Source organism: Esox lucius, chromosome 24 (genome assembly GCF_011004845.1).
Source record: "Esox lucius isolate fEsoLuc1 chromosome 24, fEsoLuc1.pri, whole genome shotgun sequence".
NCBI classification, from domain to species: domain Eukaryota; kingdom Metazoa; phylum Chordata; class Actinopteri; order Esociformes; family Esocidae; genus Esox; species Esox lucius.
In genome coordinates this window covers 28,129,489-28,152,745 of record NC_047592.1, presented here as the reverse complement: position 1 = coordinate 28,152,745, position 23,257 = coordinate 28,129,489, and the positions used below count along the sequence as shown (strand labels likewise).

The window sequence follows — 23,257 nt, the reverse complement described above, 5'->3', positions numbered from 1 at the left end:
ATGAGGAAAGCATACCAAATCTGTGGCTAGAAGTTGCTATGAGACAGGGCCATAGAATATAACGGAATTAGGAATGAGAGAAAAAAGTTACAAATATACTTTTTTTAAATGTACCACATGGTTTAGACTGCTGTATTTTCATTATTAAAGTCACCTGTGGTCACCTTAGCCTGGAACTACAGACACCATAAACCTATCCTGACTACAATACCCTTAATCCCTCACCTAACAACAGAATTCAACTCTCTATTTACCCTAGGGTTGCCACTAATCTGACTAATACTTTAAACGCTTCAACTCCTGTCGTGTCACTCTAATCACAGGCTTTTTCCTGCTTTTCTCATTCATCCCTCACTGCTTTCACCCTCCGTTCACCCTCTGCCTCCCTCCACCCCTCCGTCGATATTTCCATATATTGTGAAGAGCGAAAGAAAAGGATGGAGGGAGAAATAGACAGATCTGGACAGAGAAAGTCAGGGACGATGAGAGATTGTTAAAGTGTAAAAGACGAAATGAGGTAGAGAAAAAGATTTATGAAAAGATGGAGAAAGTGATTGAATGATAGAAAAAACAAAACACAGGAAGCGATAGAGTGGGAGAGAGACAGAGAAAGAGGTAGACAGAGAGAGAAGAGGTATAAGCTCTAATATGTCAGATTCCCCTAAGGGCACTCTGTGACATCACTCCTTCCGAAGTAAACACACACACCGTCGCCACGGTGCCCACTCATCAGAGCAACGAGCCTGGGCGGAGGGGTATTCGCAAAACACACACACACAGACAGCTTCCAACTTGGAAACTTCCCTTTCCGATACTTAGCTAAGTAATCCAGTGGGATCAGAGTTTTACTTCTCATTGTATTCCCACTCTAGGGAACATGTCTCTGTGTGCGTGTGTTTGTGTGTGTGTTTGTTAACCTGTATTTTGTGTCTATCCCTCCATAGCTGGCATACTGTGTGGTCCAGTTCATGGAGAAAGATGCTACGGTCACTGAATACGTAAGGCACACGTTTTCTGTAGTTAAGGGTTGTAAAAGTCCAGTGATTTTCCCAGAATTCCCAGGCCTTTTAGGCATTTTGAATGGAGGATTTCCTGAACATTCCTTCATGAGTCCAGGAGCACTTCAACTGGGATTTCTGTAAACCCTGGAAATGTGGGTGATGGTTACTGGAATTTAACAATGCCACATTAATTACATCATCATAACTTCCTCTCTACATTAATAATTGTAGGTTTTCTGTTGACGTGAATGACTGTGACTCATTTTGACTTTCAGTTGACATAAATCATTTTTACTTTCGGTTGAAATAAATCATTGTACCTTTCTACTGACCTACTCACTACAACTTCCTGTTGACCTACTGGTAATCACTGTAAAATTGTGACCTGCTGAATTTTGTCTGTTTTTTTCTCTTCAGATCATAAGAGGGCTGCTCAAGTACTGGCCCAAAACATGCACCCAGAAGGAGGTGAGACGTGTGTGTGTGTGTGTGCACTTGTACTCATGTTCTACTACCCTTTTTATGAGAGGATGTCCTCACAAATATAGTCACTTTTAAGAAATAAGCTTATTTGGGGTTGGTGTAAAGGTTAAGGTTCTAATGAGGTATAAGGACAGAATAGGAATTACTGGTTAGATTTAGAAGGTGGGGTTATGTTTAAGGTTAGAATTAAGAGTGGGTTAAAGTATAACAAAACAAGTGTGTGAGCATGTGTACGATGAGGGTTTTATTTTTGTGTACGTATTTTGGTATTATCTCATTGTGTGTTTTTCTCTTCATCTGTATGTATGTGTGCGTATTCAACTAGGTGATGTTCCTAGGTGAGATAGAGGAGATACTAGATGTGATCGAGCCGTCTCAGTTTATTCGCGTTCAGGAGCCTCTCTTCAAACAGATATCTGCCTGCATTTCCAGCCCACACTTCCAGGTATACACACACACATACCTACAAACTCACCGATTGCTGCATGCATCTCATCTTCAGCTCACACATTTAGGCCCTTCACACTTGGGCAGGACAAACCTTATAATTTGAGAACTTTTTTGTACTGTTTGCTTTTCCATGCTTTATTTTGATAGAGATACTGGTTTAGAAAATTTAGAAGAGTTTATTGCTAATAGAACGGTGGGCCAGATTCAAATCCATGCTGCAGCAGTACATGTGCACTGGAGGCAGAAGTCTTCAAAACATGGCACACTCTAAGACCTAGCAACTGGATCATGAAGACAAATTATCTAGACAATAATGCCCCTTTCGTCATCCCTCTCTCCCTTACCTTCTCCATTTCCTTCCAACCCCCCACCTGCTTTCTCTTTCTTTCCTTCCTTCCCTCACTCCCTCCCTGTAATAGGTAGCGGAGAGGGCTTTGTATTTCTGGAACAATGAGTACATCCTGTCTCTGATAGAGGAGAACTGTCAGGTGATTCTACCACTGGTCTTCGCAACGCTCTACAGGGTGTCCAAGGAGCACTGGAACCAGTGAGTGACCATTAACCTATTTAATTTGGTTTGAACCCTGGGAATATCTGCAGATAAGAACAACCCAACTTGCTTTCTCTTACCATCCTACACTCCGTCACTCGCTATCTCGCTCTCCTTCCTTTATTTCTCCCTCTGATCCCTTCATCTCTCTGTTCTATCATCTTTATCCTCCTCCTTCCTTCCATGTGTCTCCCTTCCTCCTGTCCTCCCTCTCTCTACCTTCAACCTCCTCTCCATTCATCTCTCTCTTTTTTTGTAGGACGATAGTCTCACTGATCTACAACGTTCTGAAAACTTTCATGGAGATGAACAGCAAGCTCTTTGATGACCTCACTGCATCGTACAAAGTGGAGAAGCAGAAGTGAGTGCGTGTGTGTCCGTGAGTGCAACAGCCTGGTACTACTCCTCCTCGCTCCCAATGCAGTTCGCTACATTCCATTGATTGACAAAACATCCCTATTTGCCTCCCTCTTTCTCGTCCATCCCAACTCACCTACAGGGAGATGAAGAGGGAGCGTGAGCGCACTGAGCTGTGGCGGGGGCTTGAGGAACAACAGGAGCGACGGCTGCAGACCCTGGGGGAGGCCAGCCGCAATCAGAAGAACCTCCAGGAGAGAGGGGAGTCTGCCCAGCCCTCCTCCCCACAGACGGCACTCCCTGAGCATCCAGACCTTGATCTCAGCGGAGCCCCTTCTACCACCTAGAACCAGACAGCGGAGTATCAGTACCAGCATAGAAAGAGGACACAGAGAGATAGATGGTATAGACATAGAAGCACATACATGCAGACAAATACACACCCTCAAAAACAAACATGCTTACACAAAGGAGCGGACCCACGCATTTAAACACACAGTCCAAGAATGTACACCTGAACAGTCACACACAAATATATACTGTATACACACATGTGCAAACATCTTTGTTATAACATCACCCCAGTCCTCTACACACTGACTGCAAGACTACACACACACACGCACACATACACAAACACCCCTGCACACACAGTCTATCACAAACATCTTTAATTTTCTCCCTCTCTGAGTCTATCACACACACGCAAACACACACGTACGCACACACATATACACACACACACACACAGGCCCATTGGTGCTGGTTCTAGCTGTTTAGGTTTTGATGTGGAACCGATTTCCTGGCTCTCTCCAACAAAGGACTTTTTACCGTCCCAAAAGATGAAGAGGAATGATGATGATGATGAAGTAAATAATATTGTTCCTTCTTCTATTCTTTACTCTACTTCTCCAACTTCTGATGTTTTTATGAATATTATAGTGTTGGTGGGCGAATCTTTAGTGTAGCACTTCAAAAGCTTTAGCAGAACTAGAGCACAGTCCAAATCGCACCTTAAGCGCTACAGAACTAGTGCACTACCGGCACAATGTAGTCCACTATGGCCACGTTTACACGGGCAGCCAAGCTATGATAATTTTTCCACTAACTGGAATTTTACCAGTTACATTCAATCTATTCTGAAATATCAGAATTGGGCTGCCTATGTTAACGCAGCCTACTGTAGCCCAATTCACATTTCTGATCCACTCCGTCAACAGAAGTATATTTACTGTTTAACAGATGCCCCAGCTCTTCCCATAAAAAAATTGAAAAGTAGTAGAAATAATTTCCTCAAAGCATCAAGAGATACAAAACTTTTAGACTTTTTTTTCATGTGAAGAGGCAGGACTTCCTGTTAACCATGATTAGATAAACTTTGTATGGCCAAATTGGTATTTTGATCAATGAGATCAATCAAAAATAATCTGATTTGGTATGTCTGTATGGTTCCTCTTTATCCATATTGTAGAGCATTACTACTGGCCTAAAGTAGTGCTTTATATAAGGGATAGGGTCCCTTATTTGCATCTTAAGTGGCACCCTTTTCCCTGTGTAGTGCACTATATTTGACGAGAGCCCTATGGTAGCCCTGGTCAAAAGTAGTTTACTTTTTAGATATTAGGGAGCCATTAAAGCCAAACACGGTGTATGATTTGGGCTGACCCCTAAGCTGCTATACTAAAATAATGTTCTGATGTGTCATTATTCTTGTCAGTTCATATTTGAAGGTGGGAGAGGAGAGTCAGAAAACCACATTCTTTTAGCAATATTCTCATTTGTTTCAAATAATGTGTGTAGAGGGGTATAGACCGGGTGTCTTTGTGTCTGAAATGGCACCTTGCTTCCTACATAGTGCTTTTATTGAAAAGAAAAGAAAAAAAGGGCACTATGGGAATAAGGTGACGTTTGGGGTGCAGGCTCAGTGTACCACTTTGAATTTTGTCCTTAATATCACACTGTCTTACTGTACTGCTGTGAATTATTATTATGATTCATTGATTTGATGAAATGACTTTGAATTTGTTTACATATTTCTGGTTACATTTTTGTATGTCCATTTTGTTGATATCTGATATTAGAACATTTATTTTTTATTTAATCTCTGGAATCATTGCAAAGGTCTTAAGATGAGAATTTGGGTGTATGTTTGTGTGTCTGTATGGAAGTGAGATGGAGAGGTGGTGGAAGTTTTTGTGTATGCGTGGCATGTGTGTGAGTGTGTGCGTGTGTGCGTGTGTGTGTGTGTCAGTTACAAGTAAAACAGTGAGGAGATGTGTGTAGACAGAGTTATAGATGGAGAGAGGTGGCATTGATCTCTCTTTCCTCTCTCTCTTCCTTTCATTTCGTTGGAACAGGGTTTGAATCAGAATGTAACACTTTTGATTGATTGTTAATCTGGAGGTTCTGCTGGCATCTTGTTACCAAGACAACCAAACCAGCACTCTTATAACTGTTTTTTAATTTTCAACAAAACAAAAATGGAACAAGTAGGGGAAAAACTCACTATGTTTAAAATTCACTTTATGATGTTTGCTTAACCATAATTGCCCCCTGTGTCAGTCAGTATGAGAACTTTCCTTTTAAATATTCCGTTCTAGATCTAAAATAATAATTCCAGGAATTCCAGAATTTGGGAATTCAGGACATTTTGGAATTAGAACTCGATTTATCAGAGGAGAGAAGAGGCTCCCTTAAGTCACTTAGTAGAACTATAGAACGGCAATAATTATGGAATAATGGATTGAATATGTATGCATACGTAGCATCACTAAACTAGAATTGCACTGTCCTCCTGGTCTGGTCTGTAGGCTATCCATACTCAGAAACATAGAAACGATTGATGATGACAATGTATTTTTTTTCCAGGGACCAAAAGCTGGGGAGATGAATGTATAGTCAAGTTCAACTAGGGTTGTAGAAAGGAAATGCTGATGTGCTAAATTAACTTCACTTTGAGAAAACAATGGAGGAGCCTGTGTGTCTTATTTGTGTCTTGTGGTTTATTACTGATTTTGAAAGCAACATGCTCTTTTGTTACTATTCACTCCATCTACGTTATATGGCACATACACAGTTTAAGGTCGATATTTGATATATTCAACTCTAAAAGAGTTTGGACAGTGACACGTTTGTCTTTTGGCTAAATATTCTAGTGATTTCTATTTGAAATGATACAGTTATTACAGTATTTATCATCCATGATGAACCATTTAGGAATGACAACACATCTATTTTTAGGTACCAAAAGTATTTGGACAATTTGCTTTATGTCTGTCTCATCAGGCAGGTTTGTTTGTTTGCATCATAACTGCATGAAAAAGAAAGCAGTCTATGCCTAGTCTTGATTGTAGGCTTTGTATTTGCATTTTAATTTGGTTGCTCGGGTCTGACAACATCAGGAGCAAATTAGTCAAGCTGGCTATCATGAGGAAGAAAAATCTGATATATAGCCAAAACATTAGGCCAAAATCAAGTGTTTGGTACATTTAGAAGAAGAATGAAAGCACTGGTGAGTTCAGCAATGGCAAATGAAGGCCTGGTAGACCAAAGAAGATTTCTGCAGTGGATGACCAACTGGTTAGCCTAAAAAAGTGTCCAAATAATTACCAAAAATAGCCTGCAGAGTTATGGAAAAAGGTGTTGTGGAGGCAAAGATTAACATGTCACTGAAACTGACTCACTTGTCGTCACTGATTATGTAACTGCTGACATGGTAGGATGAACAACATATTGCAGAGCACTACATCATGTCCTGTAGCACAACAGTTTTACCAAACACATGCCATAGCTAACTAGGACTTTTTAGGCAGAAAAAGTGGAATTTCTGACCAACTAGTTTACTCTGTCTGAAACAATTGTGTATGCCTTTCACAAGCTGAAGATGAGTGAAGGCAAAAAGGCCATGAAACAAGCAGGAACCGAAGATCACAGATGTACAGGTCTAGCAGAGAAACACCAGAGAAGATAGCATCTTCTGATGGATATTGTTTGTAGAAATGGCAATCAAAGGACATGCAATCCAAGAAATATACACAACTACTTTATTGCATATAATGTTGTTCTGTCTGAATACTTTTGGTATCCAAAAACATGCTGTAAATTTGACAGCATTAAAATCATAGAATTTCTAATTCCAAGTGCTGAAATACAGAGACACAGTTTTTAATACATATTTTCAGACATTTTCTATACTTAGCCTGCTTGATCAGGAAAGTGTGGAAAATACAGTTTTTTCTTAAGGATCAGTAGTATTTTAAGTTATGGTCTATAACAGAATAGAGTAACAATCCCAGGCCAGTGAATGATTTCGGCAAAGTTGAGAAGTCAAAGAGAGAGAAAGAACCAGATTAGCTTTAGTACATATTCTCTTACCAGATGTAGGGGTTAAGACAATATTGACAAGCACCGCCATCCGTTTTCCAGGGAGTCGCCAAGTTTTATGGCATATTGTTATAATTGCTATGATGTCAGAGTGTCCGTCCAATTTAATCGGACTTAAAACAACAAGGAATACGTTCCGTTCAGACAGAGAGAGCACATATTCGGACCATCCATTGGAGTACAATGAACCAAGATTGGTTTTTAATAATTAATTATTATTCAACTGGACTTTGGGCTACCAAACAGGTTTGTTTAGGCTGCCTTCGATGTTACTGATTATCTGTTTGTTGACAATATTTGGGAAATGTTTTAATTATTCATCTGTTATTCAAATCTTAATGGATGCGGCGCGTGATGTCTCTTGGCATCACGCACGTCACTCCAGGTTTTTTTGCAGTTGGACCACCAGCCTTGCCGTTACCAACAAAGACGTTTTCAGGTAAATATATGCGTGTGACCAAGACCTGATATTTGAACGTATGTCTATCTGCTTATGTAAATGTTAAAAATATTTAAACGTAAACATTTTACCCCAAATGTACATAATAAATAATAGTAGGCTTATCACTGACTAACATCTATGTTTGAAACCCATTATGATTAAAATAAGTTATCACCGTATTTTCTTACTCAGACTTAGCAGAATCACTCTGTAAGCCGTTCAGGAGTCAGGATCAACGCTAGGTGGAGTTCTAGATTGTAGTCTCAGAACAGAATTTATTTAAAAATATTGCTATACAGTACAGCAGTCTGTTTAAATGGCTTTGGTTTGACCCACTTGTCTTATATGATGTATGATTGAACTGATTATATTATGTGATTTTCATGTGGCCAGTCAGATGTTATGAACCAGATGCAAATGTGATGTATGCATTTAAATGGGTTAAGTCCTCAGACCTTTCCCAACATTGCCACTCTATCTTTCTCTCCATTTATTTCCCTCTCTGTCTGTCTCTACACACATCGCTTTCAGTTTTAGGATGCTGCTACGCACCACCCTCTCTCTGACCCTCCTTGTGTTGGTCGGCGCAGGCCTTTGCGTTGCAGTGATATCCCAGCTGCACAGTAGTTTCCGTGGCTGCACGGTGCGGGAGTTTTCCTTCATGGCACAGAAGCCTGGATGCAAGAGCCTCCGTATTGACACCGAGGCCTGCTGGGGCCGGTGCAACACGTGGGAGGTATATAACCATAACACCCAAGCACACACACACACACATAAACACCCCTAAGCTGTTACTCAACTGACTTCTCTTTGTCTAGCCAATCAAATAGAGGTTAGAGGAGAGGGTCACACTGTACCTCCTGCTTTCTTATCTAAAGGGTTTTGAGAAGATGACAAGGACAGAGGACTAAAACTTGGCCATGGGTCAAACTGCCTGAGCCTTGCCCAGCGGTGGTTTATTTTTAAAAGGCCCTCTAGCAACTCCCTGTGGTAGGTCATGAATCTGCAAGCTCAACTGTTATTATGGGCCAGGGAAAGAATTTCCAAATGGGAACCCTATCTTGGCCAATGCTGGTCATTTGTAGCTCAGTTGGTAAGAACATGGAACCTGCAAGCATGAGTTCAAGTTATCATCCGGGTCACGGCACCAGCGAAACCGACATCCCGTGTGCTGTTACTAAAAGTATAGCTTCCTTCCTGACAGTTCGCTTCACCCCTCACTGGGCACAAACTTGGGTCCTCTGTTTTGTGACCACCCTCCTTGACAACGTTCAAACCGTTTGAGGTATATAAGAGGTACCAATTGTATAGCACCATCAATGGTAGTCCAAGCCACTCCATTACAAACAAGCTTGGATATAATTGACAAATATTTTGTTTAATATGATCAAATGGCAGAATCACTGCTCCACTTGGAGCCAAAGCTTTGAACATATTTATTTGCTACAATCAAAAAAAGGACAAAGACTTTACTCATTAAGTTAATCCCCATGGAATAATACAGTCACTTGGTTATTTGTCACATGCATAATACAGTCACATGCATTGATAATATGTCTATGGATATCAATCCCAATATTTCTTAATGTCATTGCCACCAATTGACTGGAAAACACCTTAATACAACTTTGACTACCATCTTCATTTCTGTGCGTCAAGTACAAACAGGAGGTAATATTTAGCAGTAAATGCTTTTAAACATGAGAATATTTTTTTCTAAATGTTATGTAGCATGAACAACCCAAATCTGAAATCCCAAGTCAGACCACATTGGACAATTGTGACAGATTTGACAAATGTACATTGTTTAATCAGAGTTCTGGACTGTGTGCCTTCTATCTCCATGGTCTATATTCTATTGATCCATTTACTGATGTAATAATATGTAATGTAGAATGTTCTTTCAAATTATGCCAATCGATATGGCTCAGGCAATGGAATGTATTTGTTGTAAATTCATTTGAGGTGATTCAGTTTATCACAGCACAGTTGATACAGTACAGTGGGGAGAACAAGTATTTGATACACCTGATTTTGCAGGTTTTCCTACTTACAAAGCATGTAGAGGTCTGTAATTAAAAAAAAATCTAAAATCCAGAATATCACATTGTATGTATTGAACTTGTTACCTGTATAAAAGACATCTGTCCACACACTCAATCAAACAGACTCCAACCTCTCCACAATGGCCAAGACCAGAGAGCTGTGTAAGGACATCAGGGATAAAATTGTAGACCTGTACAAGGTTGGGATGGGCTACAGGACAATAGGCAAGCAGCTTGGTGAGAAGGCAACAACTGTTGGCGCAATTATTAGAAAATGGAAGAAGTTCAAGATGACGGTCAATCTCCCTCAGTCTGGGGCTCCATGCAAGATCTCACCTTGTGGGGCATCAATGATCATGAGGAAGGTGAGGGATCAGCCCAGAACTACATGGCAGAACCTGGTCAATGACCTGAAGAGAGCTGGGACCACAGTCTCAAAGAAAACCATTAGTAACACACTACCCCGTCAGTCCAGGCCCATTTGAAGTTTGCCAGTGACCATCTGGATGATCCAGAGGAGGAATGGGAGAAGGTCATGTGGTCTGATGAGACAAAAATAGAGCTTTTTGGTCTACACTCCACTCGCCGTGTTTGGAGGAAGAAGAAGGATGAGTACAACCCCAAGAACACCATCCCAACCGTGAAGCATGGAGGTGGAAACATCATTCTTTGGGGATGCTTTTCTGCAAAGGGGACAGGACGACTGCACCGTATTGAGGGGAGGATGGATGGGGCCATGTATCGCGAGATCTTGGCCAACAACCTCCTTCCCTCAGTAAGAGCATTGAAGATGGGTCGTGGCTGGGTCTTCCAGCATGACAACGACCCGAAACACACAGCCAGGGCAACTAAGGAGTGGCTCCGTAAGAAGCACCTGGGGTGGCCTAGCCAGTCTCCACACCTGAACCCAATAGAACATCTTTGGAGGGAGCTGAAAGTCTGTATTGCCCAGCGACAGCCCCGAAACCTGAAGGATCTGGAGAAGGTCTGTATGGAGGAGTGGGCCAAAATCCTTGTTGCAGTGTGTGCAAACCTGGTCAAAAACTACAGAAAATGTATGATCTCTGTAATTGCAAACAAAGGTTTCTGTACCAAATATTAAGTTCTGCTTTTCTGATGTATCAAATACTTATGTCATGAAATAAAATGCAAATACATTTCTTAAAAATCATACAATGTGATTTTCTGGATTTTTGTTTTAGATTCCGTCACTCACAGTTGAAGAGTACCTATGATAAAATGTACTTCTACATGCTTTGTAAGTGGGAATACCAGCAAAATCGGCAGTGTATCAAATACTTGTTCTCCCCACTGTAGGTACACTTTCAGATTCTCCTTGTTTTAAGCTCAGTACTACAAAGCTAAAGTTATATTTAGTTTTTTAGCAAGTTAGACCTCATTTTAACATACTTTTAGTGTTGGAGAGTCATTCAGACAGCTTTGTTTGGAGATCCATTTCAGAGATTTATTTGACAGTCTAGTTGCATGCATAAGTCATTACTGTGGTCAGATTCACCCCAACACTATATAGTATTAGCCTTGAGGTTCAAGCTCTGTGGAATTCCGAGGTATAAGCAGTTATGCGGGACAAGCAGTGAGCAGATTTAGAAACAAGTTCCGATACAACGGCGAAGCTGGAACTTAACACAGACATTAAAATCCATCCATCGTAAGGTTCTACTTTTTGCTTTTCTCTACATGCAATGGCCACCAGTGTAACCATCATGCTATCAATGACATGAATGGGGACTCCCATTCTATTCATACTGTCCTGTCGTCCTATAGAAGCCGCTCCCAGAGCCTCCATACATCCAGCGGCACCACCGTGTGTGTTCCTATGGGCGTACCCGCTACCTGATGGCCCGTCTGCCTGGCTGCCTGCCTCACGTCTCCCCGCTCTACCCCTATCCAGTGGCTCTGCAGTGCCACTGTACCGTCTGCTCCACGGAGGACACAGAGTGTGAGACATTCTGATTGTAGTGAACAGAGGGAGATATGAGAGTGTTCTTGTGTGTTGTGCGGGTAAAACAGCAAAATATTAGCATCATGTTGTCAACGATACTGTGGCTTAGGATGGTTTGTTCGTATTGGCCACTGCAACAAGAGCATGTGTTGCAGCAGCATAGGTTTGAAGCCAACTTGCGCTTTCAGCAAAAAAATATATTTTCCTGTTGTCTCTATCAAAAAATTAAAGCCTGAAAAATTACAGTATACAGCTCTGGAAAAAATTAAGAGACCACTGCAACTTTTCCTTTCCAAAAAAGTAAAAGTAAAATATTGAGTGAGGAACAGAAGGTTTAAAATTAAGAGACCACTGCAAATTGAACACTTCAGTTCCTCACTCAAAACATTCCTTTTCAACTTTTTTGGAAAGGAAAGAAAAAGGTGCAGTGGTCTCTTAATTATTTCCGGAGTGGTATTTCAATATTATACTGATCACATCCCTCCTTTATAATACATTTTGTATGTTCAACAAGACAAAAAAATAAAAAATACCTTTATATTGTTCAGAACATGCAACTTTATGTGAACATACTGAACATGCAAATCATCACTTAATTTTTCAAAAATGTTCAACCAAACATGTAAAAGCTCATATTATGTGACTGTCCCAAGCATGTTTCACAAAGGTTAAACCTGAATAAAACTAAGGAAAATAAATGCAACTTTCCTCAATAAAGTACAAAATGATAACAAAGATGTCTATTTGTGAGTCTTTCCAATGTCCAGGCATAATATTTTGAGTCAGCTCTGATCAAAAAGATTTTGTTCCAGAAATGGATATCATATGACACTATATTGTGATATTTAAATGGCCAATTTTTGTAGAGCCTTGGGCAGGAGGGGTACTTGTTCAACCAGGAAATACTGAAAATACCTCAGTAGGACATGGAAGGGTTACAATGTGAGTTGTCTCTTGTAATTTTTTCATCAAATCAAAAATGTTTGGCACTCCCACTTCAGTACCCTCCCACTACAGAAACCTTTGTTTGCAATTACAGTGTATTTCTTGACCAGGTTTGCATACACTGCAGCAGGGATTTTGGCCCACTCCTCCATACAGACCTTCTCCAGATCCTTCAGGTTTCGGGGCTGTCGCTGGGCATTACAGACTTTCAGCTCCCTCCAAAGATGTTCTATTGGGTTCAGGTGTGGAGACTGGCTAGGCCACCCCATGTGCTTCTTACGGAGCCACTCCTTAGTTGCCCTGGCTGTGTGTTTCGGGTCGCTGTCATGCTGGAAGACCCAGCCACGACCCATCTTCAATGCTCTTACTGAGGGAAGGAGGTTGTTGGCCAAGATCTCGCGATACATGGCCCCATCCATCCTCCCCTCAATACAGTGCAGTCGTCCTGTCCCCTTTGTACTCATCCATCATCTTCCTCCAAACACGGCAAGTGGAGTTTAGACCAAAAAGCTCTATTTTGTCTCATCAGACCACATGACCTTCTCCCATTCCTCCTCTGGATCATCCAGATGGTCATTGGCAAACTTCAGATGGGCGTGGACATGCACTGGCTTGAGCAGGGGTACCTTGCATGCGCTACAGGATTTTAATCCATGACGGCGTAGTGTCTTACTAATGGTTTTCTTTGAGACTGTGATCCCAGCTCTCTACAGGTCATTGACCAGGTCCTGCCGTGTAATTCTGGGCTGGTCCCTCACCATCCTCATGATCATTTATGCCCCACGAGGTGAGATCTTGCATGGAGTCCCAGACCGAGGGAGATTGACCGTCATCTTGAACTTCTTCCAATATTCTAATAATTGCGCCAACAGTTGTTGCCTTCTCATCAAGCTGCTTGCCTATTGTCCTGTAGCTCATCCCAGCCTTGTGCAGGTCTACAATTTTATCCCTGATTTCCTTACACAGCTCTCTGGTCTTGGCCATTGTGGAGAGGTTGGAGTCTGTTTGATTGAATGTGTGGACTGGTGTCTTTTATACAGGTAATGAGTTCAAACAGGTGCACTTAATACAGGTAATGAGTGGAGAACAGGAGGGCTTCTTAAAGAAAAACTAAAAGGTCTGTGAGAGCCGGAATTCTAACTGGTTGGTAGGTGATCAAATACTTATGTCATGCAATAAAATGCAAATTAGTTATTTAAAAATCATAAAATGGGATTTTCTGGATTTTTGTTTTAGATATCGTCTCTCACAGTTGAAGTGTACCTATGATAAAAAGTACAGACCTCTACATGCTTTGTAAGTAGGAAAACCTGTAAAATCGGCAGTGTATCAAATACTTGTTCTCTCCACTGTATAACGTTAAGAATTCAATTGAAAAACAAACTGGAATCTTTGAGATAAAATAAAAACTCACAATAACCTGGTTGCATAAGTGTGGATACCCTTAAACTAATACTTTGTTGAAGCACCTTTTGATTTTATTTCAGCAATCAGTCTTTTTGGGTAGGTCTATTAGCATGGCACATCTTGACATGGCAATATTTGCCCACTCTTCTTTGCAAAAGCGCTCCAAATCTGTCAGATTGCGAGGACATCTCCTGTGCAAAGCCCTCTTCAGATCACCCCACAGATGTTCAATTGGATTAGGTCTGGGCTCTGTCTCTGCCATTCCAAAATGTTAATCTTCTTCTGGTGAAGCCATTCTTTTGTGGATTTGGATGTGTGCTTTGGGTTGTTGTCATGCTGAATGGTGAACTTCCTCCTCAGCTTTCTAACAGACGCCTTAAGGTTTTGTGCCAAAATTGCCTGGTATTCGGAACTGTTCATTATTCCCTCCACCCTTAGGCCCAGCTTCCAGCTGAAGCAAAACACCATGATTCACTGTGGGTATGGTGTTCTTTGGGAGATGTGCAGTGTTGTTTTTGCACCAAACATACCTTTTGGAATTATGGCTAAAATGTTCAACCTTGGTTTCATCAGACCATAACACATATTCCTATGTGCTTTTGGGAGACTTGATGTTTGTATTTGCAAACTTCACACAGGCTTGGGTGTTTTTATTTGTAAGAAAAGGCTTCTGTCTTGCCACCATACCCCATAGCCCATTCATATGAAGAATAGGGGAGATTGTTGTCACATGTAGCAAACAGCCAGTACTTGCAAGAAATTCCTGCAATTCCTTTAATGTTGCCGTAGGCCTCTTAGAAGCCTCACTGACCAGTTTTCTTCTCGTCCAGTTCTTGGTAATGTCTCTGTTGTGCCATATTTTCTTCACTTGTTGACGACTGTCTTCACTATGTTCCATGGTATATCTAATGCTTTGGAAATTATTTTGTACCCTTCTCCTGACTGATATCTTTCAACAGTGAGATCCCTCTGATGCTTTGGAAGCTTTCTGCGGACCATGGCTTTTGCTCTGAGATGCAACTAAGAAAATGTCAAGAAAATCCTACTAGAACAGCTGAACTTTATTTGTGATTAATCAGAGTCACTTTAACCCTCTGAGTACTACGCTTAAAATGTTTGGGTGTCACTACTTTTATATTTGGGCTCATAAACAATATGTAATGTGAATCAATCATTGTGTATTTGGCATCAAATTATTCCAAATTACCTCAGCTAATATAAGCTTGCATGTTAATGTTCTTGTAAGGTACTGTTTTAGGGGAAAATGCACAATTAAGTAAATAATTTCATAAGCAAAATCAGATTTTTTCTATATATCATTGAATTCTGACCATAACACACCCATATGGAGTGATACTCCCAATACAAATGTTCTGTGCAAACACAATGCACATTTGTGTAAGAAAAGGCTTCACAATGAATGTGAACAGAAAAATGAAATAATTTGCCTTTTGTCCAACATGTTTTTGACACAATTTTTCATTGAAATCAACCACCCCGGTACCTCAACCCAAAAACATTCCAAAAACACTTTTCAAACCCTTTTTCTTACACAAATATGCATTGTATCACAATAAAAGTGAACAGAACTATTAAATAATAATTCACCTTATGTGCATACAGGACAATATGATTATGACACCCATAATTATTTTCTATATGATTGAATTCAGACCACACACAGCCATGTGAAACAGATCTCCCATTCCAAATACGCAAAGCAGACAATATCTATAATGGTCACATTTGTATTACATTATTTCATGATAAATAGGTTATTAGATATTACTTACCAGACTGTACTTGCGTTAGCATTAGCCTGTTGTTAGCATTCGTCCTTTGTTGTCTGGTAACTCAGCTATCCAACGTTTGATAACCATAACGGACTATGGCTACATTTAGTAAAAGTGTTTTTACGTTTTGCCATTTTATACTAATAATAATACTTATAAAACTGTTGAAAACACAAATCCTTTCTTTGTCTTTTCAACAAGTTAGCGTTACGCAAGGACACAATGCTAAAACGTTCGCTAATGCTAAGTTAGCATGCTAACTAAGCTGACATACTGCTACAACCTCTTCTACAGTCAGAATGAGCAAATGAAGAAAACAAAACTTACGTCCCACCCAGCAACCTTATGATTGGATCAAACACGCAACAGATACCTTCCCCAGATTGGGTAAAATAAACTATTCTGCATGGCAACAGCCTTCCATTGGATGCTGTCACTCAACAGCCCATCCATTGGTCAGGTGCACAAGGTTTTGGTTTCATTTGGACAGGATGACAACAACAAGGAAATATGCCAAGTAAACACAAAGCGCATCTGCGTTTTCATCGGACTCTCGTTGAAACAGCAAAGTAAACAGAATCTCTCTATTAAAAACCGTTTTGAAAATATGTAATACTATGTAATTGTTATGCAAATACGCCCCGGGCGTGGGCGCTACCGCCTAATCCGTCCTCAGAGGGTTAAGTGATGGCAGATGTGTTATGACTTCCATTTAACATGAGTTTAAATGTGATTTTTTTATTCTGAACACACCCACATCCCCAGTTATAGGAGGGTGTTCACACTTATGCAACCAGGTTATTGTAAGGTTTTTATTTTTCATTTTTAAAAGTGAAAAATGTTCTGAGATGATTTATCTTTGTCTCATTCTTTCACATCACAGAAACCTGGCATTTTAACAGGGGTGTGCATACTTTTTATATCCACTGTATGGTGCAAGATGCTAGCAGATAACCACAAGGCCCAAACTTATGCTAAGTGCATAAAACCTCATATGGTGTGACACAATTTCATATTAAAATGGACTGTGGCAAAGTGGAAAAGTGTTCTGTGGTCAGACTAATCAAAATTGGAAGTTCCTTTTGGAAAACTGGGACACCATGTCATCCGGACCAATGAGGACAAGGACAACCCAAGTTGTTATCAGCGCTCAGTTCAGAAGCTTGCATCTCTGATGGTATGGGGTTGCATGAGTGCGTGTGGCATGGGCAGCCTACACATCTGGAAAGGTACCATCAATGCTGACAGTTATATCCAAGTTCTAGAACAACATATGCTCCCATCCAGACGTCGTCTCTTCCAGGGAAGACCTTGCATTTTCCAACATGACAATGCCAGACCACATACAGCATCAATTACAATGTCATGGCTGCATAGAAGAAGGATCCGGGTACTGAAATGCAGTCCAGATCTTTCATCCATAGAAAACATTTGGCGCATCATAAAGAGGAAGGTGCGACAAAGAAGACCTAAGACAGTTGAGCAACTAGAAGCCTGTATTAGACAAGAATTGGACAACATTCCTATTCATAAACTTGAGCAACTTGTCTCCTCAGTCCCCAGACGTTTGCAGTCTGTTATAAAAAGAAGAGGGGATGCCACACAGTGGTAAACATGGCCTTGTCCCAACTTATTTTTCCCTTAAAGTGATACATTTTCTCAGTTTAAACATTTCATATGTCATATGTTGTATTGTTGTATTGTGAATAAAATATTGAAATTCAAAACTTCCACATCATTGCATTCTGTTTTTATTCACAATTGTACAGTGTCCCAACTTTTTTGGAATCGGGTTTGTATGTTTTGTCCTTTTTAACACTTTTCTTTGTCTATCATCACATGAAAACAAGTGAGCTAGGCTGAAGCCTAGTTTCATAGCCAGGCCAGCCTTGAACACCTTGCTAATCCGAGTGTTATTCATTTCCTTCTTTCAGATGACCTCTCACATTCAAAGTAGCCTTTTATTTTACCTTAGTGCCCACTGAAGAAGTCTGTACCTACACCATTTGTCATACTTACTCATTACTAACCTAACCTTGTTTATATGACTGTTTTACTAGGGGTAGATATGAGTAATCAATACTTACCAGTAGTTAATATGCAACAGACTTAACTGTAAACAATTACTTGTGATAACATTCTTTATTATTGTGTTCCTCACTAGAAATATGATTCTAGTCCTGTGTCCGATAACCAAGTGCTATGCGTTGTTTACTGGCAAGATGTTTCACACCTTTGTGTGACTGCTCTTAAACAGTTTTTGTGTGAATGTTGAATGCATAGTATACACATTTTTGCATTGACAAGATGTAGTGTGGTGTGGTTCATCCTACCGTGTGACACTATATCACAGTGATAAATCATAAAAATCTCAATGGAACACGTAAATTAGTATCAGCAAGAGACACAAGCATTTAGTTAGATTTATAACAAGGTTTGTTGGAATTAATAAAAAATATATTGAAAGATTGAGAACAGATGTCTTTTCTCATGCCCAATGATTAAGAAAAATAACAAAAAATTTAAAGAATTTTCACAAGGAAATGCTGGACCTCAAGATATTAATGATAAAGAAGTATGATAAAGTTAGTTTCTTAAGAAAAGTGGACCCCATTTTCATTTTATATACAATAAACCATATGACAATATTTGACACTAAGTTAACAAATCGGTGAATAAATTCAGATACAAAAATTATACAAAATTATAAAGACTGTATATATTTTTGGAAATCTAAGAGTCAGTATAAAAAAACAGAATAATTTTCATGCTTAGTATATAAAGTAAAAATATATATATAAGTCTTATATGTCAACCACAAATATATGTTTTTGTTACGAAATATTTGATAGTGACTGAGTAAATCTGTTAGAAAACTGTTTAGTGATCTTATTTTATTTTCAACATTCTTCCTGGTCATTTACTTACAAAACATCAGTTGTTAGAAAACTGTTTCGTGATTTCTTCCATTTTATTTTCTACATTCTTCCTTGTCATTTACTTACAAAACATAAATTGTTCAATTTGATTTATATAAATAAAGTGTTATGTACATTATTTTGCCTCTCAATTTCTGTCTGTTTAGAGTCATAGTGTAATAGAACAAAAACAACAGAATTGATCATGAACAATAGTTAATCTCACTCAAAATGACTGCCAGTCCACCCATTGACCTAAATATTTATTCTAGTTATACTCTTTCTAGTTCTTTGGTAGTGGCTGTGTGCCAGATTATGTAGTGTTCATTATTTTATAATCAATAGTGGTTACACTTTCCACTGGCATTTCTAATCCCTATAAAGTGCACTACTTTTGACCAGAGCGCTATGTCCTGACCAAAGGGTTGTTCACTATTTAGGGAATAGCATGTTGACTCAAAATGTCACAAACTTTCTTCTTCTTTTCTTAAATAAACCAACAATTCTTAAATAAAGCAACGTTATGACAAAACGTTTTTCTCAAGTCTTTTTTCCTGCTCCATCTTTCCATTCCAGGGATGTACACACTCAAACACTCACTTTCACACCCACACATATACAGAGAGTACATGCTCAAACACACACAACCAAATATTTCCCATTCAATACTTTTGCACACATGCACATACTCACATTTACTTCTATTGTATTCTACATTTTTCTAACCCTAAATCTGACACTAACATTAACCTCAGCCTAAAATATATGCCTAAATTAACTTAGATCTAAAGCCTCACCCTAATTCTAGCCCCCATTGTAACTTTTGCCCTAAACACTTAAGCCAAATCCTTATTTTTTTATTGCGGACAGGAAAAAAGTCCTCGTTTGTAAGGATTTTCTGATTTAACCACAGTTTGGGGAAATGTTTATCCCGGCAATATAGTTAAGTCAGAAACAAACACAAAAAACACAAAATACATCTATTCTTTCACACACATTTGATTGACAGAATTCCCTCTCTGTGCCTCGTTCTCTGCTGTGTGCTGCGTGTAGCCCCAGCTGCAAATGCACATCAGTAGCGTGATTTGCGACACATGTCACAGCGACATGCCCGCGCCGTCAGGATCTCAATGTCATCATGGTGACGTCCGCGAGGACAGTCCAGACGGACTTTGATCTGAGGAAAGTATAAAACATATTTTTACATATCAAGTGATATATTCTAACTTATGTTGCAACCAACTAGACTAACAGAGTTTTTGTTTGTGCTCTAGTAGCTCATGGCAGAAAAGGTTATTACTTGACGGTTTTTGTGTGTGTGTACGTGTGTGACAGAGATTTACATTTAATTTCAAATTAATACTTGTTTAACATGAAAACAATATTTCTGCAAAAATTATACAGCAAAGTGACGAACACAAAGATCAAGTTGGCTCAAAGCCAACAAAGTTTATTCATCCTTTTTTGCAAAAGTGTGCATGAGTGTGCATATCTGTGCTTGCATGTGTGTTCCTTGTCTCTGTTCTATACCTTTGCGTCCTTGCTTATGGTGCAACACCTTGATGCTGAGGTGATGTTGTGAGTGAAATTTGAGGCTACTAGGACAGAGTAGCGCGAGGGAAATGCACTGGATTCACAGTACCCAACGCAGGCGTACACAACATGGGTTCCCTTGCAAGTTCCACGCCGGTCACTTCGTATGGTAACGTTAAATGCTGTGGGAGTGGGATAGGAAAGGAGGAGATATGGAATAATGCAGATAGATGGAGGGAGATGTGGTGCGTGTGTATATTTGTATCATTTAAAACCTCTTGTCAAGCTTCTTTATCTTTTGTATTCTTTTATTTTTAAAAGGGTCAATCAGCAGGATTCGAACACTGATTAACCAGCTTTTATCCAGAATGACATAGATGGTTAACATAGATGGGTAACAGGGAGCCTAGCAATATTACCTGCAAGTATTGAAAAAATATGTTCTTCTGTCCTTGAGCAAGACAATTAACCATAAAAGCCCCTTTTAAAGGCTCTGGATAATAGTTATCATGGCAGTGATGAAAAGTAAATGTAAAATTAGCAATTAGGATAAAGCACCTCGCTCTAGAGCACAACTGTATATTTATCACCTTGTGGGGTCAGGAATGTTACCCAGGGTTGTGTCCTACATTCTAACTAGGCAAACTGCCCCCCCATTTGCACAGTAACTGTGTGTGTTTCTGTACATGTTGTGTGTATTAACATAATATAGTATATAAATGTAAATTCTCTGTGTGTCTGTGTATCTGTATGTTTGTGCGTGTTAGACTCACGGAATAGATGGCAGCCAGGTCCTGGGTTGAGCCCCTCGTAGCTGAAGCTGAACTGAGACAGCAGCGTCAGGGTCAGCAGCAGCATCAGTACACAGAGGTTAGAGGTCATACACTGAGACATGACGACAAAGGAGGACGGTGGCCTGAAAGGGCAAACAAAAAAAACAGACCGAATGATAAAGTACTTTAGTTACTAACCACTTGCTTTGAAGATAAGCATGATACACAAGACACATTCTGACAGAATATGGAAGGTACATAGATCATGTAATCAGGCATCCAGTAATCAAAACCAAGAAACGTTTATGTTATTTGTGCAATCTTAATATTATCGGTTACATAATTATTTTTCTGAGGGGAAAATTCCCCTATATTGAAGTGTCTGTCTACATCTGATGGACGTGTAAGTGGATAAAGATAATGATGCCTTTACTCTCAGCCCCCTGCAGGTAGACACATTAAGACATTAAAATACGCTTTACACACACACATTAACACACTCACATAGACACACAAAGTTAAAGCCACAAGCACTAGAATGCTGTATATAAAAAGCATATATCAAAAGATTTAATAAAATATTGAACGTTTCCACTGAATTTCGGTTCCTAGTACCCTAGGATCAAACTGTCAGTATGAGTGGCCTCTGAGTTTGATCCCTGAGTTCATTTACTCTCCTACACTTCCACCTCTGTTTAACACAGAAGAACAGTCATGTTTTCCTGGGAATTCTGTCATTGTTTTCATGGGAATTCAGTTCTGTAATTCTGTTTTCTTTCTGCCGGACCTGACCTCCTGTAGCTTAATCTTTTCCAGTTAGAAACTTTATAAGCGCCACTGTGACTATGGAATCAAAATTGCCTTGGGACACCATTATCACGCTATGTCAAATTAACCCAGCGATAGCGGATGGGGAAGTACCCTGCTTTTTCCTCTCCTGGGATGCATTGGGGTTTCCATGTTTGTATGTATTTTTGTGTATGTGCATCTGTTCATTTTGACTGTTAAGTGCCTTGTTTTAGGGGTCTCCAACACATGATTCACAAGCCAACTAAAAGTATTTGCAATTTTAACGGAGGAAGTGTCTGGGGAGAGGGAAGTCTGGGCATCCCTGCTTAGACTGCTGCCCCCGCGACCCGGCCCCGGAGTATTATATACATATTGTAAAAATACAATATGTCCCACTGCACCTTTTTCTTTCCTTTCCAAAAAAGTTAGAAAGGAAGATTTTGAGCGAGGAACAGAAGGGTTAAAATTAAGATATCACTGCAAATTGAACGCTTCTGTTCCTCACTCAGAACTTTCCTTTTAAACTTTTTTGGAAAGGAAAGAAAAAGGTGCAGTGGTCTCTTAATTTTTTCTGGAGCTGTATATCAATATTATACTGATAATACCCCTCCTGTTAAGTTATTATTGGCATAAAAAGGCAAACCTAACAATGTCTAGCAAATCATTTTCCTGTGTCTATGTGATGCAAGCATTTGATTGTTTTAAATATAGCCAGTTTAATCAAAGACCTTCTCCAAAACCTTCTCAAAACTGCAGAGGTACCTGGCAGTAAATCCTGAGTAAGCCCTGTATATTATTTTTTTGTTGTTGAATTAATTAATTAATTAAACGGCAGCAGCAACAGGCTACATGCTACATTGTATCTTGCTCACCAGGTGTGTTGACAAATAATGTAGTGCAGTAGACTAAATGACCTTGGTAAGAGTTGCATGGGAAGAAGAGAATAATGTTTAGACTGGAAAGCAAAAATACTGTAAATAAATATTAGCTTGGGATTTCTTAGTCTTCTTTTAAGCTCCAATGCCCAAAATGTTTGGGGAACGCTAATCATTATCTATATTGGCATTATCACAATTTCTTTGCAATCCAAGCACAGTCTATGCAAAAAGTTTGCAGAAGATGATGAGCACAGAAATTCACATGGAACTCAAGTTCATACATTATTTTCTATACAAACACTTGTGACAAACAAACTATTTCTTAAGGCCTTGGCAGAACCCATAAATCCTAATGAAAGAATCATGTATAGATTAAATCCAAAACAAGAAAAGCAGTATTAATCTAAAAAACACCCCTGAAGTTATTGACTGTACCAGATTTTACAGTTTTAATATATACACTGTATTTAGTGGCCAAAACACAATATTTATTTTACACCAAATAAACTAATTGGAAAACACATGCCAATTACACTAAGTGAGATGA

At 39.5% G+C, this 23,257-nt stretch overlaps 3 protein-coding genes across 3 annotated transcripts in view; 2 read left to right on the top strand and 1 right to left on the bottom strand.

Moving 5' to 3' along the window:
* ppp2r5b (protein phosphatase 2, regulatory subunit B', beta) overlaps positions 1-5,809 on the top strand; it is a 73,738-nt gene extending 67,929 nt beyond the window's left edge. Inside the window, exons 8-13 of the mRNA XM_010864831.5 lie at positions 945-998; positions 1,419-1,469; positions 1,810-1,929; positions 2,354-2,481; positions 2,744-2,845; positions 2,984-5,809. Of these exons, the coding sequence (XP_010863133.1) occupies positions 945-998; positions 1,419-1,469; positions 1,810-1,929; positions 2,354-2,481; positions 2,744-2,845; positions 2,984-3,188 (660 nt within the window). The 3' untranslated portion in view covers positions 3,189-5,809. The remainder of the gene's footprint in view (positions 1-944; positions 999-1,418; positions 1,470-1,809; positions 1,930-2,353; positions 2,482-2,743; positions 2,846-2,983) is intronic.
* A 1,445-nt stretch (positions 5,810-7,254) lies between these two features.
* LOC105006357 (glycoprotein hormone beta-5-like) lies at positions 7,255-11,944 on the top strand. Its single transcript, XM_010864842.3, has 4 exons — positions 7,255-7,470; positions 7,610-7,663; positions 8,198-8,402; positions 11,497-11,944. Exons 3-4 carry the CDS (start codon positions 8,205-8,207, stop codon positions 11,683-11,685), a joined length of 387 nt encoding a protein of 128 aa, XP_010863144.1. The 5' UTR covers positions 7,255-7,470; positions 7,610-7,663; positions 8,198-8,204; the 3' UTR covers positions 11,686-11,944.
* A 7,842-nt stretch (positions 11,945-19,786) lies between these two features.
* gpha2 (glycoprotein hormone subunit alpha 2) overlaps positions 19,787-23,257 on the bottom strand; it is a 40,197-nt gene continuing 36,726 nt past the window's right edge. Inside the window, exons 11-13 of the mRNA XM_020043511.2 lie at positions 21,044-21,186; positions 20,268-20,452; positions 19,787-19,914 (exon numbers count right to left, since the gene is read on the bottom strand). Coding sequence (XP_019899070.2) covers positions 19,810-19,914; positions 20,268-20,452; positions 21,044-21,186 — 433 coding nt within the window. The 3' untranslated portion in view covers positions 19,787-19,809. The remainder of the gene's footprint in view (positions 19,915-20,267; positions 20,453-21,043; positions 21,187-23,257) is intronic.

Coding starts and splice junctions, on each gene's coding strand:
- LOC105006357 (XM_010864842.3), top strand. CDS start 8,205: ATGCTGCTACGCACCACCCTCTCTCTGACCCTCCTTGTGTTGGTCGGC. Junction 8,403..11,496: donor GCCGGTGCAACACGTGGGAG/GTATATAACCAT, acceptor GTCGTCCTATAG/AAGCCGCTCCCAGAGCCTCC.